Genomic DNA, 18,410 nt, shown 5'->3' with positions numbered 1-18,410 from the left:
AGCTCCAGGCTCTGAGCACAGAGCCCCACGCGGGGATCAAACTCACCATGAGATCATGACCTGAGCCAAAGTCAGACACCCAACCAACTGAGCCACCCAGGCGCCCCATGACCCTATCTTTAAATAAAAGCAAAGAAAATTGCAAAATTTCCCTCATACCTCTTTTAGTGAGAAATCACCTTTACCATTACCAGGTTCATTTTTTAAATAAACTTCTGTCCCATCGTGCTAAAGCTTTACTTCTTAATACATCATTATTAATGCGGCTGAAGAATAGTTCCATACGTGGAAATGTAATGCAACATTTTTAAACTCTAAGATGTGGAACACATTGCAGAAAGATCTGGATCTGGTCTTGGGCCATTTAAGGTGTAATGAATGAGGAGCCAGAAAACCATACAGAACATCTCACTGCAAGGCTGAGTCAGGAGATACAGACAAAGTGATGGGATTCTGTGAGGCAGTGTTCTGGGCGTTGGCTGGGGAGATTTCATGCAATGGGTGAATCACGTGGGGTCTGTAAGGTGGCTGAGGTTGAGCAGAGAGAGAGAAGTTAAACAGAGGGAGAGAAGAGAGAAAATTGATCAGAGAGAAAACACCACGAAAGACTTGAAGGTAGCAAAATATGAGCTGTAATTTTTCCACCTATGAAATTGACAAACGTGGTTACCCATCCGACTTCAGCTCAGGTCATGATCTCACGGTTCATGGGTTCGAGCCCCACATCGGGCTCTGTGCTGACAGCTCAGAGCCTGGAGTCTGTTTCAGATTCTATGTCTCCCTCTCTCTCTGCCCCTCCCCCACCTGTACTCTGTGTCTCTCTCTGAAAAATAAACATTAAAAGAAAAAAAAAAGAAATTGACAAACATTTTTTTTTTACTTGGTGCTGACAAAGATCAAGTGAGATGAACCCCATCTCTGTTCCCTGATTGGAGTATAAATTGGTAACCACTGTTATTTCTGGAAAGCAGTTTTGGGCTCATGCATTTTGTCAGCTGTGGAATGCTCATACTTTTGAGCCTAATAATCCCATTACTGGGAAGGTGAATAAAGATGTGGCCAAAAGCATATATGCAAAGGTCTGCATCAAATTTTTCCTCATTGTCATGAGAATTTGTGAAAACCCTAAATGGTGAGTAGTTTATACAAAATCTGTAATGGTATACAATTTCCAAATTTTCAAACCAAATTGATATTAGTCTTTCTTTTAATTAATCTGAGGTAGGTTTTATAGGACGGATGAAGTTCAGGGAACAGAGCAGTCCAGCTTGTCTAGAGCACAGGTTATATTTAAGGAAGTCATGGGAAATAAGGGGCACCTGGGTGGCTCAGTTGGTTAAGCGACCCACTTCGGCTCAGGTCATGATCTCACAATTCGTGAGTTTGAGCCCCATGTCGGACTCTGTTTTGACAGCTCGGAGCCTGGAGCCTGCTTCAGATTCTGTCTCCCTTTCTCTCTGCCCCTCCCCTGCTTGCGCTCTGTCTCTCTCTTTCTCTCTCTCTCTCTCTCTCAAAAATAAACATTAAACAAAAATTTTTTAAAAAGGAAATAAGACAGGAATTGTAGCATGGAGAGTTTCCAGTAGAGGCTGGGACGTGGTAACTGGTTGGATACAATGAAAAAGTCTGCAAGGACACCAGGAAACTGCCAGTGTAAATAGGGGAGGCAGAGTCCTTTTGGTGCATGGGGTTGGGGGGGAAGTTACTGTATCGTCTGCCCTGAGTTGGAGATTCATCTAGACATCAAGAGGGGCTTTCCAGTGGTCAGTTCTGGGGTGCAAAAGAGCAGTTATGCACTCATGCATTCACTCACTCAGCAAACAGTGCTTAAGCGTTTGCTGTGTGCTAAGGGCTGTGCTGGGTCCGGCAGATCCAAAAAGGAGGGGCCTTCCATTACAGCGGGAGCGCCTGGTGGGGGGTGTTGGGAGTGGGGGAGGGGACCGAAGGGAGGGCGTGTGGACGGGGAGAGCTTAGTGCTAAGAACAGTACCAGAGCACCTTCTTGTAGCTCTGAAGGACTCAGCAGTGAGACAGGCGGAGATCTCAGCGTGTCAGACGCCAGGGGAAAGGATGCAGCAGGGACATGGGGGTGTTGGGCCTGCGCTGTCAGAAGGAACCTTCCGGGAGGATGCAGCCTGCCGTGCCATGTACAGTGTCCAAAGGGACAAAGGAGCATTGGGATCAGTTCCAGAAGCAGCCATATCTAAGGAGGGGCTAGGGTGAAGGGGGGCAGCCGTATCTAAGGGGGGGCCGGGGTGAAGGGGGGCATTAGAAGCAGCAGGAGGGGTCCAGGTGACCTTCAAAGTCAAGTGGGGACCTGCGTGTTCATGTGATACGCTGTGCTGGTTATCACAGAAACAACACACCGCTGGAGAAAGTTTGGAAAACAGAAGCGTAATCCTACTGAATTAAGATAATGACTGTTACTATTCTTGTACATTTCCTTCCAGAGTAATAGTAACATAGAGTTTTCACATAGTTCTAACATAGAGTACACACACATCTTACATCTTGCATTTTTCACTTAACATTATAGCACAAGCAGTCTCTGGGTTGCTACACAGTGTTCATAGTTACTTAACTAATATTCCGTCAAGTTGTACAACAATTTGTTTCACGAGCCCCTTCTCTTTGACGTTTGTTTAAACAGTAGATAATAAGGATAAGACTGTAATTAAAAATTGTCATACAGGGGCGCCTGGGTGGCGCAGTCGGTTAAGCGTCCGACTTCAGCCAGGTCACGATCTCGCGGTCCGTGAATTCGAGCCCCGCGTCGGGCTCTGGGCTGATGGCCCAGAGCCTGGAGCCTGTTTCCGATTCTGTGTCTCCCTCTCTCTCTGCCCCTCCCCCGTTCATGCTCTGTCTCTCTCTGTCCCAAAAATAAATAAACGTTGAAAAAAAAAATTAAAAAAAAATTGTCATACATAGTCTAGATTATCTCTTATTCCCAGAAGTTATGTTAACAGGTCAAAGAGCATGAGCGTAATCTTCATGGTCCTTGTTGTCATTTGTATTTGCCACCAGATCATTCCTAACGATCACCAAAGTGACGCCCTTTTTTCCAAATTCCTTACTTTCCTAAATCGGGAAGTCCGGGGCTCAGTGTAGTAAAGGTCATTATAACCTCCCAGAATTTTCCAAGCTAGAGATCTCTAGCATAGCGTAGCTATTAAAATCCGTGGGGCGCCTGAGGAGCTTAGCTGGTTAAGTGTCAACTTCAGCTCAGGTCACGATCTCAGGGTCCGTGAGTTCAAGCTCAGCATCGGGCTCTGTGCCGACAGCTCGGTGCCGGGAGCCTGCCTCAGATTCTGTGTCTCCCTCTCTCTCTCTGCCCCTCCCCTGCTCGCTTGCTCTCTCTCTTCTCTCAAAAATAAATAAGCATTAAAAAAAAAAAAAGTGAAAATCCCTAGTCAGAAGGAGCCAGGAGACCTAGTGCTGATGTAGAATTTAAGTCACTTAGGTTACCATGTTGTGCAAACCCACTTGCAACTTTATTGTAAAGGACTTCTCTACCCCTTCCTCCCCCTCCTAACATGCTTCCTAGTATTAAAGTGAGCTAAAGATGACTGATGGAAGAATGTTGCCCTTCCTCTGGGCTGGGGCTGTGCCCTTCTTGGTGAGGCTCAGCTCAAAAGCCTCCTGTTCATCCAGCCCCCTGTGCACACCTCAGGCTGTTGGCTCCGCTTCAAAGGCAGCCCCGTGGGTGAAGAAAACACAGATAAAGGCAAAGCGATGATAAGGTGGCCGTAAATCTGAAAAGTACGTTTTCTGGCATTATCAATTATCACTCCGTTTCAAATATGCATATGGGGTGGATATTCTAGTTTTCAGTGTGGTGTGTGTGTGTGTGTGTGTGTGTGTGTGTGTGTTTAAAGGCCTTTTAAAACATTGCACAATCCTTTATACCCTAATGTGCTGTGCGTTTGGCATTAAAGAGCTGTCAGGGCTGACTTGTAGCTTGGAAAGGGTAAGGGTTGAGGTACAGGCAAGTATGGGCTGGTTTACTCACGGGACAGAGTCTGACTCCCGCTGGTGACCTGCCTACAGAGAGAGCCTTGCTCCTCGGATCCCAGATTTTGGTCCACGCTGTCACAAATGCACAATGTAAGACACAGGGAGTCTCCAAAAGAAAGGGAAATCGACTGTATAAAATCTTACTAGTGCATCCGGCAAAGCAACCCACCCTTGGTTGTCAAGAACACCACATTTGTTGGGGCGCCTGGGTGGCTCAGTCAGTTAAGCGTCTGACTTCGGCTCAGGTAATGATCTCGGGGTTCGTGGGTTTGAGCCCTGTGTTGGGCTCTGCACTGACAGCTCAGAGCCTGGATCCTGCTTTAGATTTTGTGTCTCCCTCCCTCTCTCTGCCCCTCCCCTGCTTATACTCTGTCTCTCTCTCTCTCTCTCTCTCAGAAAGAAACATTAAAAAAAAAATTTTAAAAACACATTTGTTGTGGGGGTCTACAGAAATGAGTATTCTGAAACATTCCTCTGTAAGATACAGTGTGTGGTATCTACACCAGTGCTGTTGGCACTCGAGCAGGAGAATAAAGGACCGAGGAGATGGACGCGTGCGCTCGCTGCCTTGCTGACGTGGGGACTGTGTTGTTTGTTTCTGCAGATATAAGCAGAGGCGAGTCCTGCAAGGAGGACTGCACTTGTCCCGCCTGCTCGCTCCGGGCCCCCACCATAAGTGACTTACTCAACGATCAGGACTTACTAGACGTCATCAGGATAAAGCTGGATCCGTATCACCCGACAGTAAAAAACTGGAGGAATTTTGCAAGCAAATGGGGCATGCCCTATGACGAACTGTGTTTCCTGGAGCAGAGGCCTCAGAGCCCCACCTTGGAGTTCTTGCTCCGGAACAGTCAGAGGCCGGTGGGCCAGCTGATGGAGCTCTGCAGGCTCTACCACAGGGCCGACGTGGAGAAGGTCCTGCACAGGTGGGTGGATGAGGAGTGGCCCAAGAGGGGGCGTGGAGACCACCCCAGGAACTTCTAGACCTCTCTGCTTCCCGCTGGCCTCTTTGGACATTGAAACAGCCACAGGTTAAGGAGGAATGTGGATCTGTTCTTTCTTAAGGGTTTAGGATGAGGACACATGACAGTGGACATTGGTTTTCCCCAAAGCTGGTGGGTTTTTTTTTGGAGGGGTAGGTTGTGTTTTGGTGGTGGATTTTTGTTTGTTTAGTTTTGCACATCTGTTTTAATTTAACATTTGAATCTGGAATTGGGAAAAATACTTTGTAGACTCACATAGGGACCAGGGCCAAAGACTACAATCAGAATGGACTCATGCCATGATGAAAATAAAATTATCCTCTCCCTTAAACACTGTGGAAGATTGAAATAAGAACTAAGATTGTTGATGGCCCCAGTTCATCATCATCCATAGGATCCTTCATGCTGGACGGGACGCCCACAGCTTAGAAGAAAACATGAGGGACATTAAAACCTTGGTTTGCGAGTATAATTCGTGCCGGAAACATGCTTGTAATCCAAAGCACTGGTCTGTCAAAGCGAATTTCAAGAACCATTGGCTCAGTTGTGGCCATGTGACATTCAGCGTCACGTACGACTCGTATGGCAAGACATCGCTCGTTTATCAAGTTAAAATTTATTAGAAGCGTTTGCTCGTCTTGCAGGACACTAGCAGAACGAGTTACTCACAATCCAAGGTTTTACTGTACTTAGGTGAAGTAGCAGGATATTGGTATTATGGGGCCATGCCTTCAGACCACGTGTGCCATCTTTTTTATTCAAATGCTTTTGTCATCCGTGCACTGTCAAAAATGTCATCTGCTCAGGTATTTTTGCAAGAAATAAAAAATAGTGGTTTGGGGAGGAAAGAGGAATCAGGAGGGAGAATAAGGACCTTAGGAAAGTGTTTCACAAAGAGAGTACACAGAATGCCCTTTGTTACCCAAGACTTTTTAAAAATTAACTTAATATGTACTTTTCCATCTTTTGTGTAAGGCTGAGTGTTTTCACCCATGAGATCAAGCTTCGTTAAGAAACAAACAAAACTCACCAGGCCCAACGTTGGAATGTAACCACTTCTAGTACCTACTGTCCCAGCTGGATACAGGGTCACGAACAAACACTACACAGAGGTTTAGCCAAGAATGGGGAATCTTTCACGCTGACGCTGGGGCAGGAGATCGGCATTAAAATCCAACTTTTAAAAGATTTCACACCGAATGAAAAATTGGTTCCAAAGAATATCTGATCTTAGATGGTTTTAGGGGGAGGTGAAGTGTGGTTGATGGAAGGGTTTGCTGCTGGAAAGATGGGAGGAAAAAGCCCTTTCCCTCCTGCCATCTCCCCCCTCCCCCCTCCCCCCTCTAGGTCTCCACTGTCTCCAAATGGAGACAGAAAAGAGCAGGTGGTCCTCCACCCCCAACCCCAGCCATCGTTCCCACAGTGGGAGGATGGGAAGGTTCCCTTATTCCCAGAGACTCCCTCCAGCCCCAGCAGTGACACAAGAGAGAGGGACAGCGCCAGAAGAAAGGGCAACCTGGTAGAGGAGAGGATTGGATTGGCATAACAACACCCCCACCAAGGCGCCCTCCCTTCCCTGCTGCGCCGTCTTCCCTGGTCTTCCCCGTCGCCCCCCCCCCCCCCCCCCCCCGCCCAGTTCCCAGCTCAGTGGATACTCTGCTCTATTGAAACCCATGGCACATCACATACCACCCTCGGTGGCTTGGAGCAGTAGCTGAGGGACGTGGCCTTCTAAATTTCCATTCAGTAGGGTCACAGCTGCAAATTTCACAAAAAAAATTCAGTTTGGGGCGCCTGGGTGGCTCAGTCGGTTGAGCATCTGTTGGCTCAGGTCAGGATCTCATGGTTCATGAGTTCGAGCCCCACGTCAGGCTCTCTGCTGTCAGCACGGAGCCTGCTTTGGATCCTCTGTCCACCCCATCTCTGCCCCTCCCCCCCGGTTCTCTCTCTTTCTCTCACTCTCTCAAAAATAAACATTTAAAAAAAGTTAAGCTGCTAATATCCCAGATGTTAAATCTGGAGAATGGTGAAAATTTTTCCCGTGAAACCACTTGTTACACGTGGTGATTGGGTTCTTTAGAACTGTCAGTTTTGTATTTCACAAATTTCTGAATTAAAAGTTTTTCGTAAGCTGGCTTGGGAATGGTCCCTGTGGGCACTACTTTTGGACATGATTCCGATTTCAAACTCAAAATTTCTTTTTTTTTTAAATATAATTTATTGACAAATTGGTTTCCATACAACACCCAGTGCTCATCCCAACAGTGCCCTCCTCAATGCCCATCACCCACTTTCCCCTCTCCCCCAACCCCCCATCAACCCTCAGTTTGTTCTCAGTATCCAAGAGTCTCTTATGGTTTGCCTCCCTCCCTCTCTGTAACTTTGTTTCCCCCTTCCCCTCCCCCATGGTCTTCTGTTAAGTTTCTCAAGATCCACCTACGCCGAACTCAAAATTTCAGTCTCAAAACAGACTTTGAACTCATCATCGTATCTTGAACATGGCTTTGTTCGTAAATGTCAGCTGAGTTTACCTGTGAGCTGGATCAGAAACCTTAACGGGCACCTGGGTGGCTCAGTCGGTTAAGCGTCCAGCCTTGGCTCAGGTCATGATGTTATGGCTAGTGAGTTGGAGCCCCGTGTCAGGCTCTGGGCTGACAGCTCAGAGCTGCGAGCCTGCTTCCGATTCTGTGTCTCCCTCTCTTTGCCCTTCTCCCGCTTGTGCTCGCTATCTCTCTTTCACTCTCTGTCAAAAATGAGATTGTAAATAAACATTTAAAAATAGGGAGAACATTAATTTGACAAACATTTATTTAAAAAATGTTAAGGCGGAATTTAGGTGATTCAGGTGTGGGCAGGGCTAACTGTGTCCCTTTACGGTCAAAGTCAGGACTTCCAGGAAAACAGTGTGAGCACAGGGTATCACGCCCTTATCTCTCCTTTTGGCATCATTATGTCCAAAGTCCTGATTGCTAGTAATTTCCACCACTGGCTACGAAGGCTTAAAATTCCTGTTTGTAACTGCATGGGGGCAGTGCTAGGGTGGACAGGATTTTTGTGTGCGGGGGAGTTGATGGACACGTGCTGTTTGAATTTGAATTTACCATGATTTGCCCATCCTCAGCATCTGTATCAGGTGGCATTTGAGTTCACGAAAAGTTTTAATTATTAGAAGTATGATATTAGCAGAGAGAAATTTAAAAGGTTTTCTTCAAGTCAAGTTCATTCAGCCCCTAGACTTTGATTAAAGGTAGGACAGCTTTTCTCTCTCTTCCATACAGACATATCAGAGAGAAATTCTCAACTGAAATAGAACCAGAACTCCACTGCCTAATAAGCCAAAATAATTTTCAAGTTAATTTTCAGCAAATAAATAGAACAGCATAAATATGCCGAGACTCCACAAAAGAGAGAGTGGAAAAGAAGGAAAGCGCTTTCTGGTTAATTGATCAAATAACTTAAAACGCAAGTTCATTACACCTAAGAGTTTTTCTCATTATGCTGCTCCTAAGGATCTAGGTTAAGTTGACCGCGTTAGAAACGAAACTGCTTATAATGAGGTCCTTTTGCTACTGGGAAGATGAAATCACTTTAGCTAAGTTCCAGGAGATGGTCTTCTGATAGTGTTACGGAGCGAGGCTTTATGTTACGAACCAATTTTATTTGCTTGCGTAGAAAATCACCGCACGAGAGAGAGGGAGGCAAAGTCACGATAAACACCACACACGCCCGAGACACATAGACCCAGAGGAAGGCTCGTAGAAAAGGAGGCTCACATAGGCACGCTTTCCTTAAAATTTTTAAGATTTAAAATGGTTAGGGCTTCAATTGTTTGCCAGGATTGCCCACCGATATTTCAGGATACCCCGTATGGACAAGTCGCCCATTGTGGTGACGCTGAATAACATTTACTCAGTAACATGGGAAATTTGCAGTAACAGACGTCAGTTTTTCCTGGAGAGTGATTTTTGTGTGGGACTGCCCTCTGCTGGAGCATAGAGTCTGCACACACATCCTTTCTGGTTTGGCTGCCGTCCTCAGAACAGCCTAGAACCAACCTTGTATTCATTATTGGTGTTATGTTAGAACCCTTATACATAGCCCCGATAAAAGATAGGAAGAATGCAGTTACTTTACAAATTGACATAAGCAGAATGAGGCCAGCATATTTGAGATGAGGGTCCAGTGGCCCGAAGATGTCCATCGTCACATAGCCCTGTCATTCAGGTCCCGTATGTGACCAGTCTGTTCTAATAACAGTTCCACGGTCTGGGAATTGTCAGTAAGACCTTTCCTCCATGTAGATTTACAGTTAGCTATTTGTGGGTCCTTTATAATTTATAGTATAAAAAATAGATCCTTTTAAATACAATATTAATAACTAAGGTCTAGCAGATTTTCTTTCCCTTTCTTTCTTAAATCAATAAATGTTTCATTTAGTCTTGACCCAAGACCATCCTCCTTATAATATTTTCTGCTTCTGCCCTTCCTGTTCTAAAATCTTCCTCTCGGAGTGCCTGGGTGGCTCAGTCAGTTAAGCATCAGATTTTGGCTCAGGTCATGATCTCACAGTTTGTGAGTTCGGGCCCTGTGTCAGGCTCTGTGCTGACAGCTCGGAGCCTGGCGCCTGCTTTGGGTTCTGTGTCTCCCCCTCTCTCTGCCCCTCCCCTGCTCATGCTCTGTCTTTCTCTCCCTCAAAAATAGGGGCGCCTGGGTGGCTCAGTCGGTTGAGCGTCCGACTTCAGCCCAGGTCACGATCTCACGGTTCGTGAGTTCGAGCCCCGCGTCAGGCTCTGGGCTGATGGCTCAGAGCCTGGAGCCTGCTTCCGATTCTGTGTCTCCCTCTCTCTCTGCCCCTCCCCCATTCATGCTCTGTCTCTCTCTGTCTCAAAAATAAACATTAAAAAAAATAATAAATAAATAAATAAATAAATAAATAAATAAATAAACATTAAAAATATATATTAAAAAATAAATAAAATACAATCTTCCTCTCCTTTGGGGCCATGTCTCTGCTCTTTGTGTTGCTCATTTTAGAGCTAGTCCCTCATTTCCCAAGTCAGATTTCCTCGCTGTGCCCATGGCCTTCTCCCTCCCAGCCGTGAGCTAATGTCTGCTTCCTTTCTCCCTTGCACATGCAGATGCAGTTTGTTGAATCATCTTCCGTATGTAATGACACTCTGGGCCTACTAGTGTTAAAAATCGTTCCCTCCGAAACATTGTAACCGAAACATATATGACTACATCCGCCCCAAGAAGTGAGGAGAAACGTTCACCCAGTTTGTTGCATGATTTCCTGCTTGCGAATTCACACTCCACTGCCGAGCCCTGTACACTTGGGTATAAATTGATGAGAGCAAGTCTTGCTTCTTCGGGGTCTAGAGACGCCTACGTTGGGGTCCCTGGGTGGCTCAGTTGGTTGATCTTCCGACTCTTGATTTCGGCTCAGATCATGATCTCACAGTTCGTGGGGTCGAGCCCCGAGTCGGGCTCTGTGCTGGTGGGGTGGAGCCTGCTTGCGACTCTCCCTCCCTCTCTCTGCTCCTCCCCACTCATGCTGTCTCAGTCTCTCTCAAAATAAATAAATAGAAACTTAAAAAAAAAGAAAACATTTATAGAGAAGCCTGTAGCCGTGGTGCCACACCATGCGCGGCCCTGGCTGGAGCCTTGGACGGGTGGGTGCCGCAGCTGGGGAACTCACCACCTGGACACCCACAGCAGAGGGCGGCCTGTCGTCTGTCCTCCTGAGGCTGTGCTTAGCTGAGTATGCCTGTAGAAACGAACGCCACCCTTCAACTGAAGTGATCAAAGCAGTCAACGGTGCAACTCGAGATGAAATGGTTATTAACCCCTTTGGGAATGTAAAAAAGGGTAGCTTCTCACGGCTCCCCAAGCTGAGCCGTGCCCTTCTGTGTCCCGTGACAGCTGGCCATGCCTTTGAGGCATGCCTTCAGAGGCTTCCCGGAGGACGCGTCGTCAGCTGATAAAGGCAATGCTTCTAAACTACTCAATTTTGGGGATACTCTATTTATATACCTTAATGGCATGCTTTTTAGGCCGCCCTCATTTTGATCCCTTGTATGATTTCGTATTTGTCTTATAAATAACTAAAGATTATTTTGACTATAATAATGGGTACTACAAAATTAGAGATTGATGTCAACCACTATCCCTACTTGGTGCTTTTATGGAGATTCCAGCACAATCAGTGATTGATGTGATCTGTTGGTCAGTCATCAGTCAGAAAACTTGTGAGTTTCTCAAATGTGTCCTGGGGTGCCTAGGTGCCTCCATCAGTCAAGCGTTGGACTCTTGGTCTTGGCTCAGGTCGTGATCTCACGGTTTGTGAGTTTGAGCCCCGTGTTGGGCTCTGTACTGACAGTGTGGCGCCTGCTTGGGATTTTCTGTCTCCCTCTTTCTACCCCTCCTGTGCTCACTCTCTCTTTCAAAAATAAATAAAACGTTTAAAAAATAAAGGGGCCCCTGGGTGGCTCAGTTGGTTAAGTAGCTGACTTCTGCTTAGGTCACGATCTTGAGGTTCATGAGTTTGAGCCCCGCATCGGACTCTGCTGTGAGAGCAGAGCCTGCTTCAGATCCTCTGTCTCCCTCTCTCTCTGCCTCCCTCTCTCTCTCTCTCTCTCAAAAGTAAAATAAACATTAAAAATAGAATAGGATAAAATAAATAAAATGTATCCTGGTCACTGGGGATGCAAAGATAAGCAACAACTTCCTACCCTCGAGGAGCCTATAGACAAGGGAGAATTTCTGTACATGATGAGAGACATTCCTGGAGAGAGCGAGGCACATGTGGTCAGCAATGGCAGAACAAAACTGAGAATCCCTGAGGTAGGAAGAAAGGCAAGCAATCCACCAAGTGCTTCGGATACTGTGATGTCTGTAGGTGAAGGATGATTTTGTGGTTACGTTCTCCCTCTCCTAACTTCCTATCTCTGGCCGGGGCTCGTCCTCTGAGCTGCCAGACGTCACGAACTAATCGACCTGACGTTTCCACATGGATGCCCTGGGGACCTCAGCTCAGCCTGTCCTAAAGGGGACCTGTTTCTCCCCAGAGTTCCCCTGGTCACCACCCACCCTGTAGCCAATGTCATCATAAAGACCTTCCTTTCCTCTCCCGCCAATTCCACCCCCCAAATGTCACTTAAATCTCCTCCCCTGGCTCTTTCTTGACTGTTATCGTCCCCAAACCTCCACCCTTCCTCACCCTGAAAGGGCCTCCCAGCCGGTCTCCATATAGCAGATGGAGCCTGTCATCACCATGTCAAACACCTCTTCAATGGGTTCTCATTTGCAAGATGAAGTCCTGTGTGACTGGCCCTGCTCCCACTGGGCGCCATCTTGCTTCGTTCTCCCCCGTCTCCTGATGCTTCAGCCGCGCTGGATTCTAGGTCCCCGAGGCCGTCGTTCTTTCTCCGGCCCAAGTCCTCACCCCCTTGCCGCTTGCTCTGCCCTGTCCACCCGCAGCTGCACTCACACCTGGACACACCACCCTTCCCAGCTGATCCTACGCCACGCCAGGCCTCACCCGCAACACCATTAGCTCGGGGAAACTGCACCTGACTCCCAGACTTGGCTGTCTTCCTGTCATTTACCTCATTTACCTCCACAGCACAAACCACGAACGTAACCCCTTGATTGCAGGGTCGTCCTGCGAGGCAGCAGACCCCCCCCCAGGACAGGAGCCTTGCTTGTGCATTCACCTCTGGGTCATCAGTACTCACTGGGCTAGGAGAGGTTCTAAATATGCTGAAGGAGTGAAATGAAGCTAGTGGATAAATAAATGAAAGACACTAAGTAAAGCGAAGCCTGTCTTTATGATCGCATGGCCTGTGAGGAAATAGAAATACATTATTATAAGTAGAAAATACAAAATGAGGAGATTCGCTTCCCGAATCGTGAATGCCTCTGGACACTGGAACTCTTGTTCATTTTGATGACGTTCACCCCATCCCGTCCCTCTCGTGGGCTTACAAGGTCAAAACAAAAATGTGGAATTTAGGTAGCAGTGACAGGCGTACAACTTTGTGAATACGCTAAAAGCCGCTGAATTGGGTATTTTAAAATGGTTGATATGGTGAATTTGATGTTGGGTAAATTGTACCCCAAGTGGGGGAGAAAAAGAGCTTAAAAAATAATCAGTGCTGTCCCCACAGGAGAACGTGGGGCAGAAAGGCCAGCTGCCCGCTGAGAGGCAGGGGCCTGGTGCTGGAGGGGGGAAGGGGCAGGGAGAAGGCCAGAGGCGGGAAGGCGAGCAAGAAGTTGGCTGGGTGCCCGAAACAAATGTCACGTTCTCAAATAAAAATTTATTTTTTAAATAATGAAATGTAAAAGTAAAAACAGGGGTGCCTGGGTGGCTCAGTCGGTTAAGCGTCCGACTCTTGGTTTGGGCTCAGGTCATTATCTCATAATCTCGTGAGTTTGAGCCTGTCATCGGGCTCCAAGATGACAGAACAGAGCCTGCTTGGGACTCCCTCTCTCTCTGCCCTTCCCCAACTCATGCTGTCTCTGCCTCTCTCAAAATAAATAAATAAAGTTAATGGGGGAGCTGGGTGGCTCAGCCGGTTAAGCGTCCGACTTTGGCTCATGATCTCATGGCTCTTGAGTTTGAGTCCCGGGCCGGGTTCTGTGCTGACAGCTCGGAGCCTGGAGCCTGCTTCGGATTCTGTGTCGCCATCTCTCTCTGCCCCTCTCCTGCTCATGCTTATGCTCTCTCTCTCTCAAGAATAAATAAACATTAAAAAAATTTTTTTAAGTTAGAAAAAAAAGTAAAAACAGAAACCAAGGAAACAGGACAGCCAGTAAAGACTGGGCTCTGTGACCCCTAACCAGGTAAAGTGTCATCCTTCTTCATAGTGACAGCAAGGTGACAAGAAGCACCCTGGAGCCCCATTCTCCTTTGCTCTCCTCTCGACGTGCCTCAGGGCTGAAGATCTTCCTCCTCAGAGGGTCTGTGCAGCCAGGGGCCCTGCTCCAAATGCCACCATGCATCTAACCACCTTACCCTGATGGCGCCTCGGCCCCTCTGTCTCCCGGAACAGAAGAGAACAAAACACAGAAGAGCCGAAGTGATCAGGGCTGTCACCGTTGGATTTGTACAAGTTACAGAAAATCGTCGTATGTTTGGTGCAGCCTCAGTAAATAGAGGAGGAGGACCAACTGGACCCCAAAAAACAGAAGGGAGTGTAAATTAAAGACAAAAAATAATGATATTTGTCTTCCGTTTGAATTTCTCCCACCTGAAAACAAAACAAAACAAAAGGCCTTGGAGTTCAACTTCAGGGTTGTGTATAGCTACCCCCCATCTCATCTGTCTCCTTTCCTTCACAGCCTAGCCTCTTGAAAGAGTTGTCTGCTCTTTTGGTCTACAACTCTTTTTTTTTTTTTTAATGTTTATGTATTTATTTTGAGGGGGGCAGGTGCAGAGAGAGAGGAAGGAGAGAATTTCAAGCAGGCCCCATGCTGTCAGCTCAGAGCCCAACGGGGGGCTCAATCTCACAAACCGAGAGATTATGACTTGAGCCAAAATCAAGAGTCAGATGCTCAACCGTCTGACCAACCCCGCATCCCTTGGTCTGGAACTCTTAATTTCCCATTGGGTTCTGTGACTTGCTGAAGTCTGACTCTTTGAAGTGTCTGGCAGAGGTGAAGAATGACCTTCTAACTACTGCAGTATCTACTTATCCATAACAACCCACAGCCTTATGTAGAAAAGAGCTCATTTTGCTCATGCTTAGCCTCTAGGGTCCACTGGCAGGCTCAAATCTGTTGGCAAAGTGACACCACAGACCCAACAGAGAATGGTTGCTTGGGATCCAAGTTGCTGCTGGGAAAGAATTCTCGTCACAGCTACTGCTAGGCAGATCTGGAAATGTTGGGGGAATTGGCCAGGTCTTCTCCCCAAAGTCATATTTGCAAGGGCCTCCCAGGAGAGAGCACATTCTGAGAAAAGAAGCCAAGTATGGGGCGCCTGGGTGGCTCTGTCGGTTAAGCATCTGACTCTTGATTTCAGCTCAGGTCATGATCTCATGGTCTGTGAGTTCGAGCCACACCTCGGGCTCTGCACTCATAGCACAGAGCCCACTTGGGATTCTCTCTCTCTCTTTCCCTCTCCCTCTGTGCCTCCCCCATTTGCTCTCTATCTCAACATAAATAAATAAACTTAAAAAAAAAACCAAACGCTCCTAAGGTACCGACACATATCACTGAAAGGAAGCAGGGGTTTTTAGCACATTACAGTGGGTGTTTCTTGACTCTTCCCCCAGGGGATACCCCAAATTTCGAGATCCCGCCAACAAACAATGTAACTGTGGCTCAAAGGGGAGGAGCCCGTGCTCCCTCACTCTGCCTCGGGTTTCCCTGAAGCTTTGGCACCCTGACTGCTCAGGGTGACCATGGCAGAACAATACCATGAATAGCAGAGTGGGGAGTTGTGGTTTTAGACCCCCGGCCACTGTGGAGCTACAGCCATGTGGCTGGAGAAGGGCCCACCATGCCCAGGGGAGAAATGACTTATCCAGAGAAGCCTAAGAATCCCATGGGAGAGAAACACAGATGTGATGCCCCCAAGGACTCCTGGGGAACCATTTCTGGTTGGAGAGGACGCAGAGGGTGCTGGGGGCCTCATGTCTGCAGGTAGAAGTGAGAAGCTGGGGAAATTTTTCTTTCTTTCCTCCCTCCCTTGGCTTCTGAGATGCCATTCTCTCTTGATTCTTTTCTACTCTGATTTTTTTCCTTCTCCTCTCCTTGGTAGCTTCCTCTTCCTCACCTGTCTCCTTAAGTGTTGGTGGTCGTCAGTGTTGCAGTTTTCCTTCCCTGCCCCTTCTCATGTTATGCCCAGTCTCTCTGGCTTTGATTACAACCTCTGTGCTGGTAACCCCATGATCCTATTTCCTAGCCCTGACCACCCCCCTTTGCCTCCTATACGTGTATGCAACTGTCTGTTGAACAAGTCCCAGGGGCCTCAAATATAACACATCAAAAATGGCGGACATCATTTCATGCCCAATATCTGTTCTTCCCCCTCCACGACCTATCTCAGAGAAGAGAGCCGTTTACCCCAGTAAGAAACCGGGAAGTCAAGCTTGGCATTGCCCTCCTTCATGACCACATCCTGGTGACCACCAGTTCTATCGGTCTTGCCTTGGTCCCTACCACCCAGACCAGCCCATGGCCTCATCTGCTGTTGTCTGGCTTATTGCTGTCATCATAACTTGTCTCCCACCACCCCCCTGCACGATTACAGACGCGCTTGGGATAATGTTTGACAAATGTCTGAGCACCCCATGGCCCAGTCAAGCGGACAGAAAAAAATTAGCCATCACAGTATGCCAATATGTTTGACCGAAACTGGAATACTTTTAGGAAATATCAACCGTCTGATAAGGTTTCCCTTTATGCCTCACCACTCCAAGTCAGATCACTTCCCTGCTTAACCTCCTTTATTTGCTGCCCCTGCACTCCCCCCTCCCTTCCCCCAGCCAGATCAAATACCTGTCCCTGTAAGCAAATGAAACTATTTCCACTCTTTCCAGGGACATGATGTATGTTTGTCTCGAAGCAATATGGTAACTCAGAAGTAACATTCTGTTCAGGTCCTTGACGGATCTATTTTTACTTCTATTCATGAAAACAAAAAGTCCTTTTACACACCACTCAGGAAAAAAAAATAATACAATGGACATCGTTTTATCTGTTCTTGGCAAAGATAACTTAGCTCTTAACAAGCATGGAAACTATGAAGCTGATCTTTTGCTCCAAGTTAACATTTGAATATTTAATTAGAAAGCTTTCAAATGGAGGCGGGCATTCACTTGGAAGTTTCTGAAAGTTTCATTCATTTGGCAAATAATGCTATTGTGCGAACACCGTGCCAGACCCCGAGGACCCAGGTAGACGTGGCCCTGCCCTTCTGACCCCGTGCCCAGGGATTTTCAAAACGGAACCAATAGGGTGTGTATATACATCCATGAAAAGATTTATTCTAAGGAATTGGCTCATGCGGTTCTGGAGGCTGACACATCCCAAGATCTGCAGTGTGAGTTGACAAGCAAGAGACCCGGGAAAGCTGATCACGTTACATTCCAGTCTGAAAGCTGGCAGGCTCAAGACCCAAGAAGAGCGAAATTTCAGTTTAAATGTAAAGGCAGGAGAAGACGAGCCCCTGCCCAAGGCCATCGGTCATTGGGAGTCCCGGGGGAGGCCTTCAACTGACTGGGTGAGGCCCACCCACATGGGGGAGGGCAATCTTCTTGCTCAGTTTACAAATTCAAATGTTACTGTCATCCAAAAACACGATTACAGACACACTTAGGATAATGTTTGACAAATGTCTGAGCACCCCCTGGCCCAGTCAAGTGGACACAAAAAAATTAGCCATCAGAGCATGTCAATATGCTTGACCAAAACTGGAATACTTTTAGGAAATCAAGTGTCTAGTAAATGTTTATAAATTATTTTAATGCATTTTTTTAAAAATGATGGAGGGCTTGGGGGCAGAGAGCCATCTGGAAGATCATCAAGGCTGGATACACATGGATGGGCCTTGAGGACGTTGTGCTAAGTGAAATAAGTCAGAGAGAGACAAATACTGTGTAATCTCACTTATATGTGGAATCTGAAAACAAAACAAACAAAAAAACCAAGCCCATAGATACAGAGAAACAGATACGTGGTTGCCAGAGGCAGGAGGTGGGGGACAGGCCAAAATGGGTGAAGCGGGTCAAAAGTCACGGGGATACGATGTACAACATGGTGGCGATAGTTAGCAACGTTGCATATGTGAAAGTTGCTAAGAGAGTTGATCTTAAAAGTTCTCACTACACACACAAAATTTTTGTATCTATGTGTGGTGGTGAATGTTGACCAGACTTACCGTGGTGATCATTTCACACTATATACATATATTGAATCATTATGTCATATACTGGAAACTAATATAATATTATATGTCAATTAAACCTCAATAAAAAAAGAAACAAATCAGCAGATAAAAAAATGGCGTGCCTGGGTGGCTCAGTCGGTTAAGTGTCGACTTCGGCTCAGGTTACGATCTCACAGTTCGTGGGTTCGAGCCCACATCAGGCTCTGCACTGACAATGAAATTCTCTTTCCTCTCTCTGCCCGTCCTCCACTCACACTTTCTCTTTCTCAAAAACAAATAATAAACTTAAAAAAAAAAGATGCTCCACATCATATGTCATCAGGGTATGGCAAATTAAAACAGGATACCGCTGCACCCCTGTTAGAATGACCAAAATCCAGAACACTGACAACACCAGATGCTGGCAAGGATGGGGAGCCACAGGAACTCTCCTTCCTTGCTGGAGGGAATACAAAACCATTCGAACATTTTGGAAGACAGTATGGAAATTTCTTTACAAAACTAAACATACGTTTA

General features: G+C 46.8%; 1 protein-coding gene across 4 annotated transcripts in view; it reads left to right on the top strand.

The window, feature by feature from the left end:
- The window catches only part of EDARADD (EDAR associated via death domain), a 77,777-nt gene extending 63,597 nt beyond the window's left edge, over nt 1–14,180 (top strand). For 2 of the 4 annotated variants that reach the window (XM_047088727.1, XM_047088728.1), the window contains exons 6-7: nt 4,618–4,942; nt 13,868–14,180. In XM_047088727.1, coding sequence (XP_046944683.1) covers nt 4,618–4,942; nt 13,868–14,006 — 464 coding nt within the window. In that variant the 3' untranslated portion in view covers nt 14,007–14,180. Of the gene's footprint in view, nt 1–4,617; nt 5,331–13,867 lie in introns of those variants that run through there. The other 2 variants (XM_047088729.1, XM_047088730.1) reach the window with 1 other exon arrangement.
- The last annotated feature ends 4,230 nt before the right edge of the window (nt 14,181–18,410 follow it).

Source organism: Lynx rufus, unplaced genomic scaffold (assembly GCF_022079265.1).
Source record: "Lynx rufus isolate CCGP_SWC_20201006 ecotype Redwood Valley unplaced genomic scaffold, mLynRuf1.p SCAF_25, whole genome shotgun sequence".
Classification (NCBI taxonomy): Eukaryota; Metazoa; Chordata; class Mammalia; order Carnivora; family Felidae; genus Lynx; species Lynx rufus.
The sequence above is the reverse complement of the archived record's forward strand: the minus strand, read 5'-3'. Positions and strand labels throughout refer to the sequence as shown.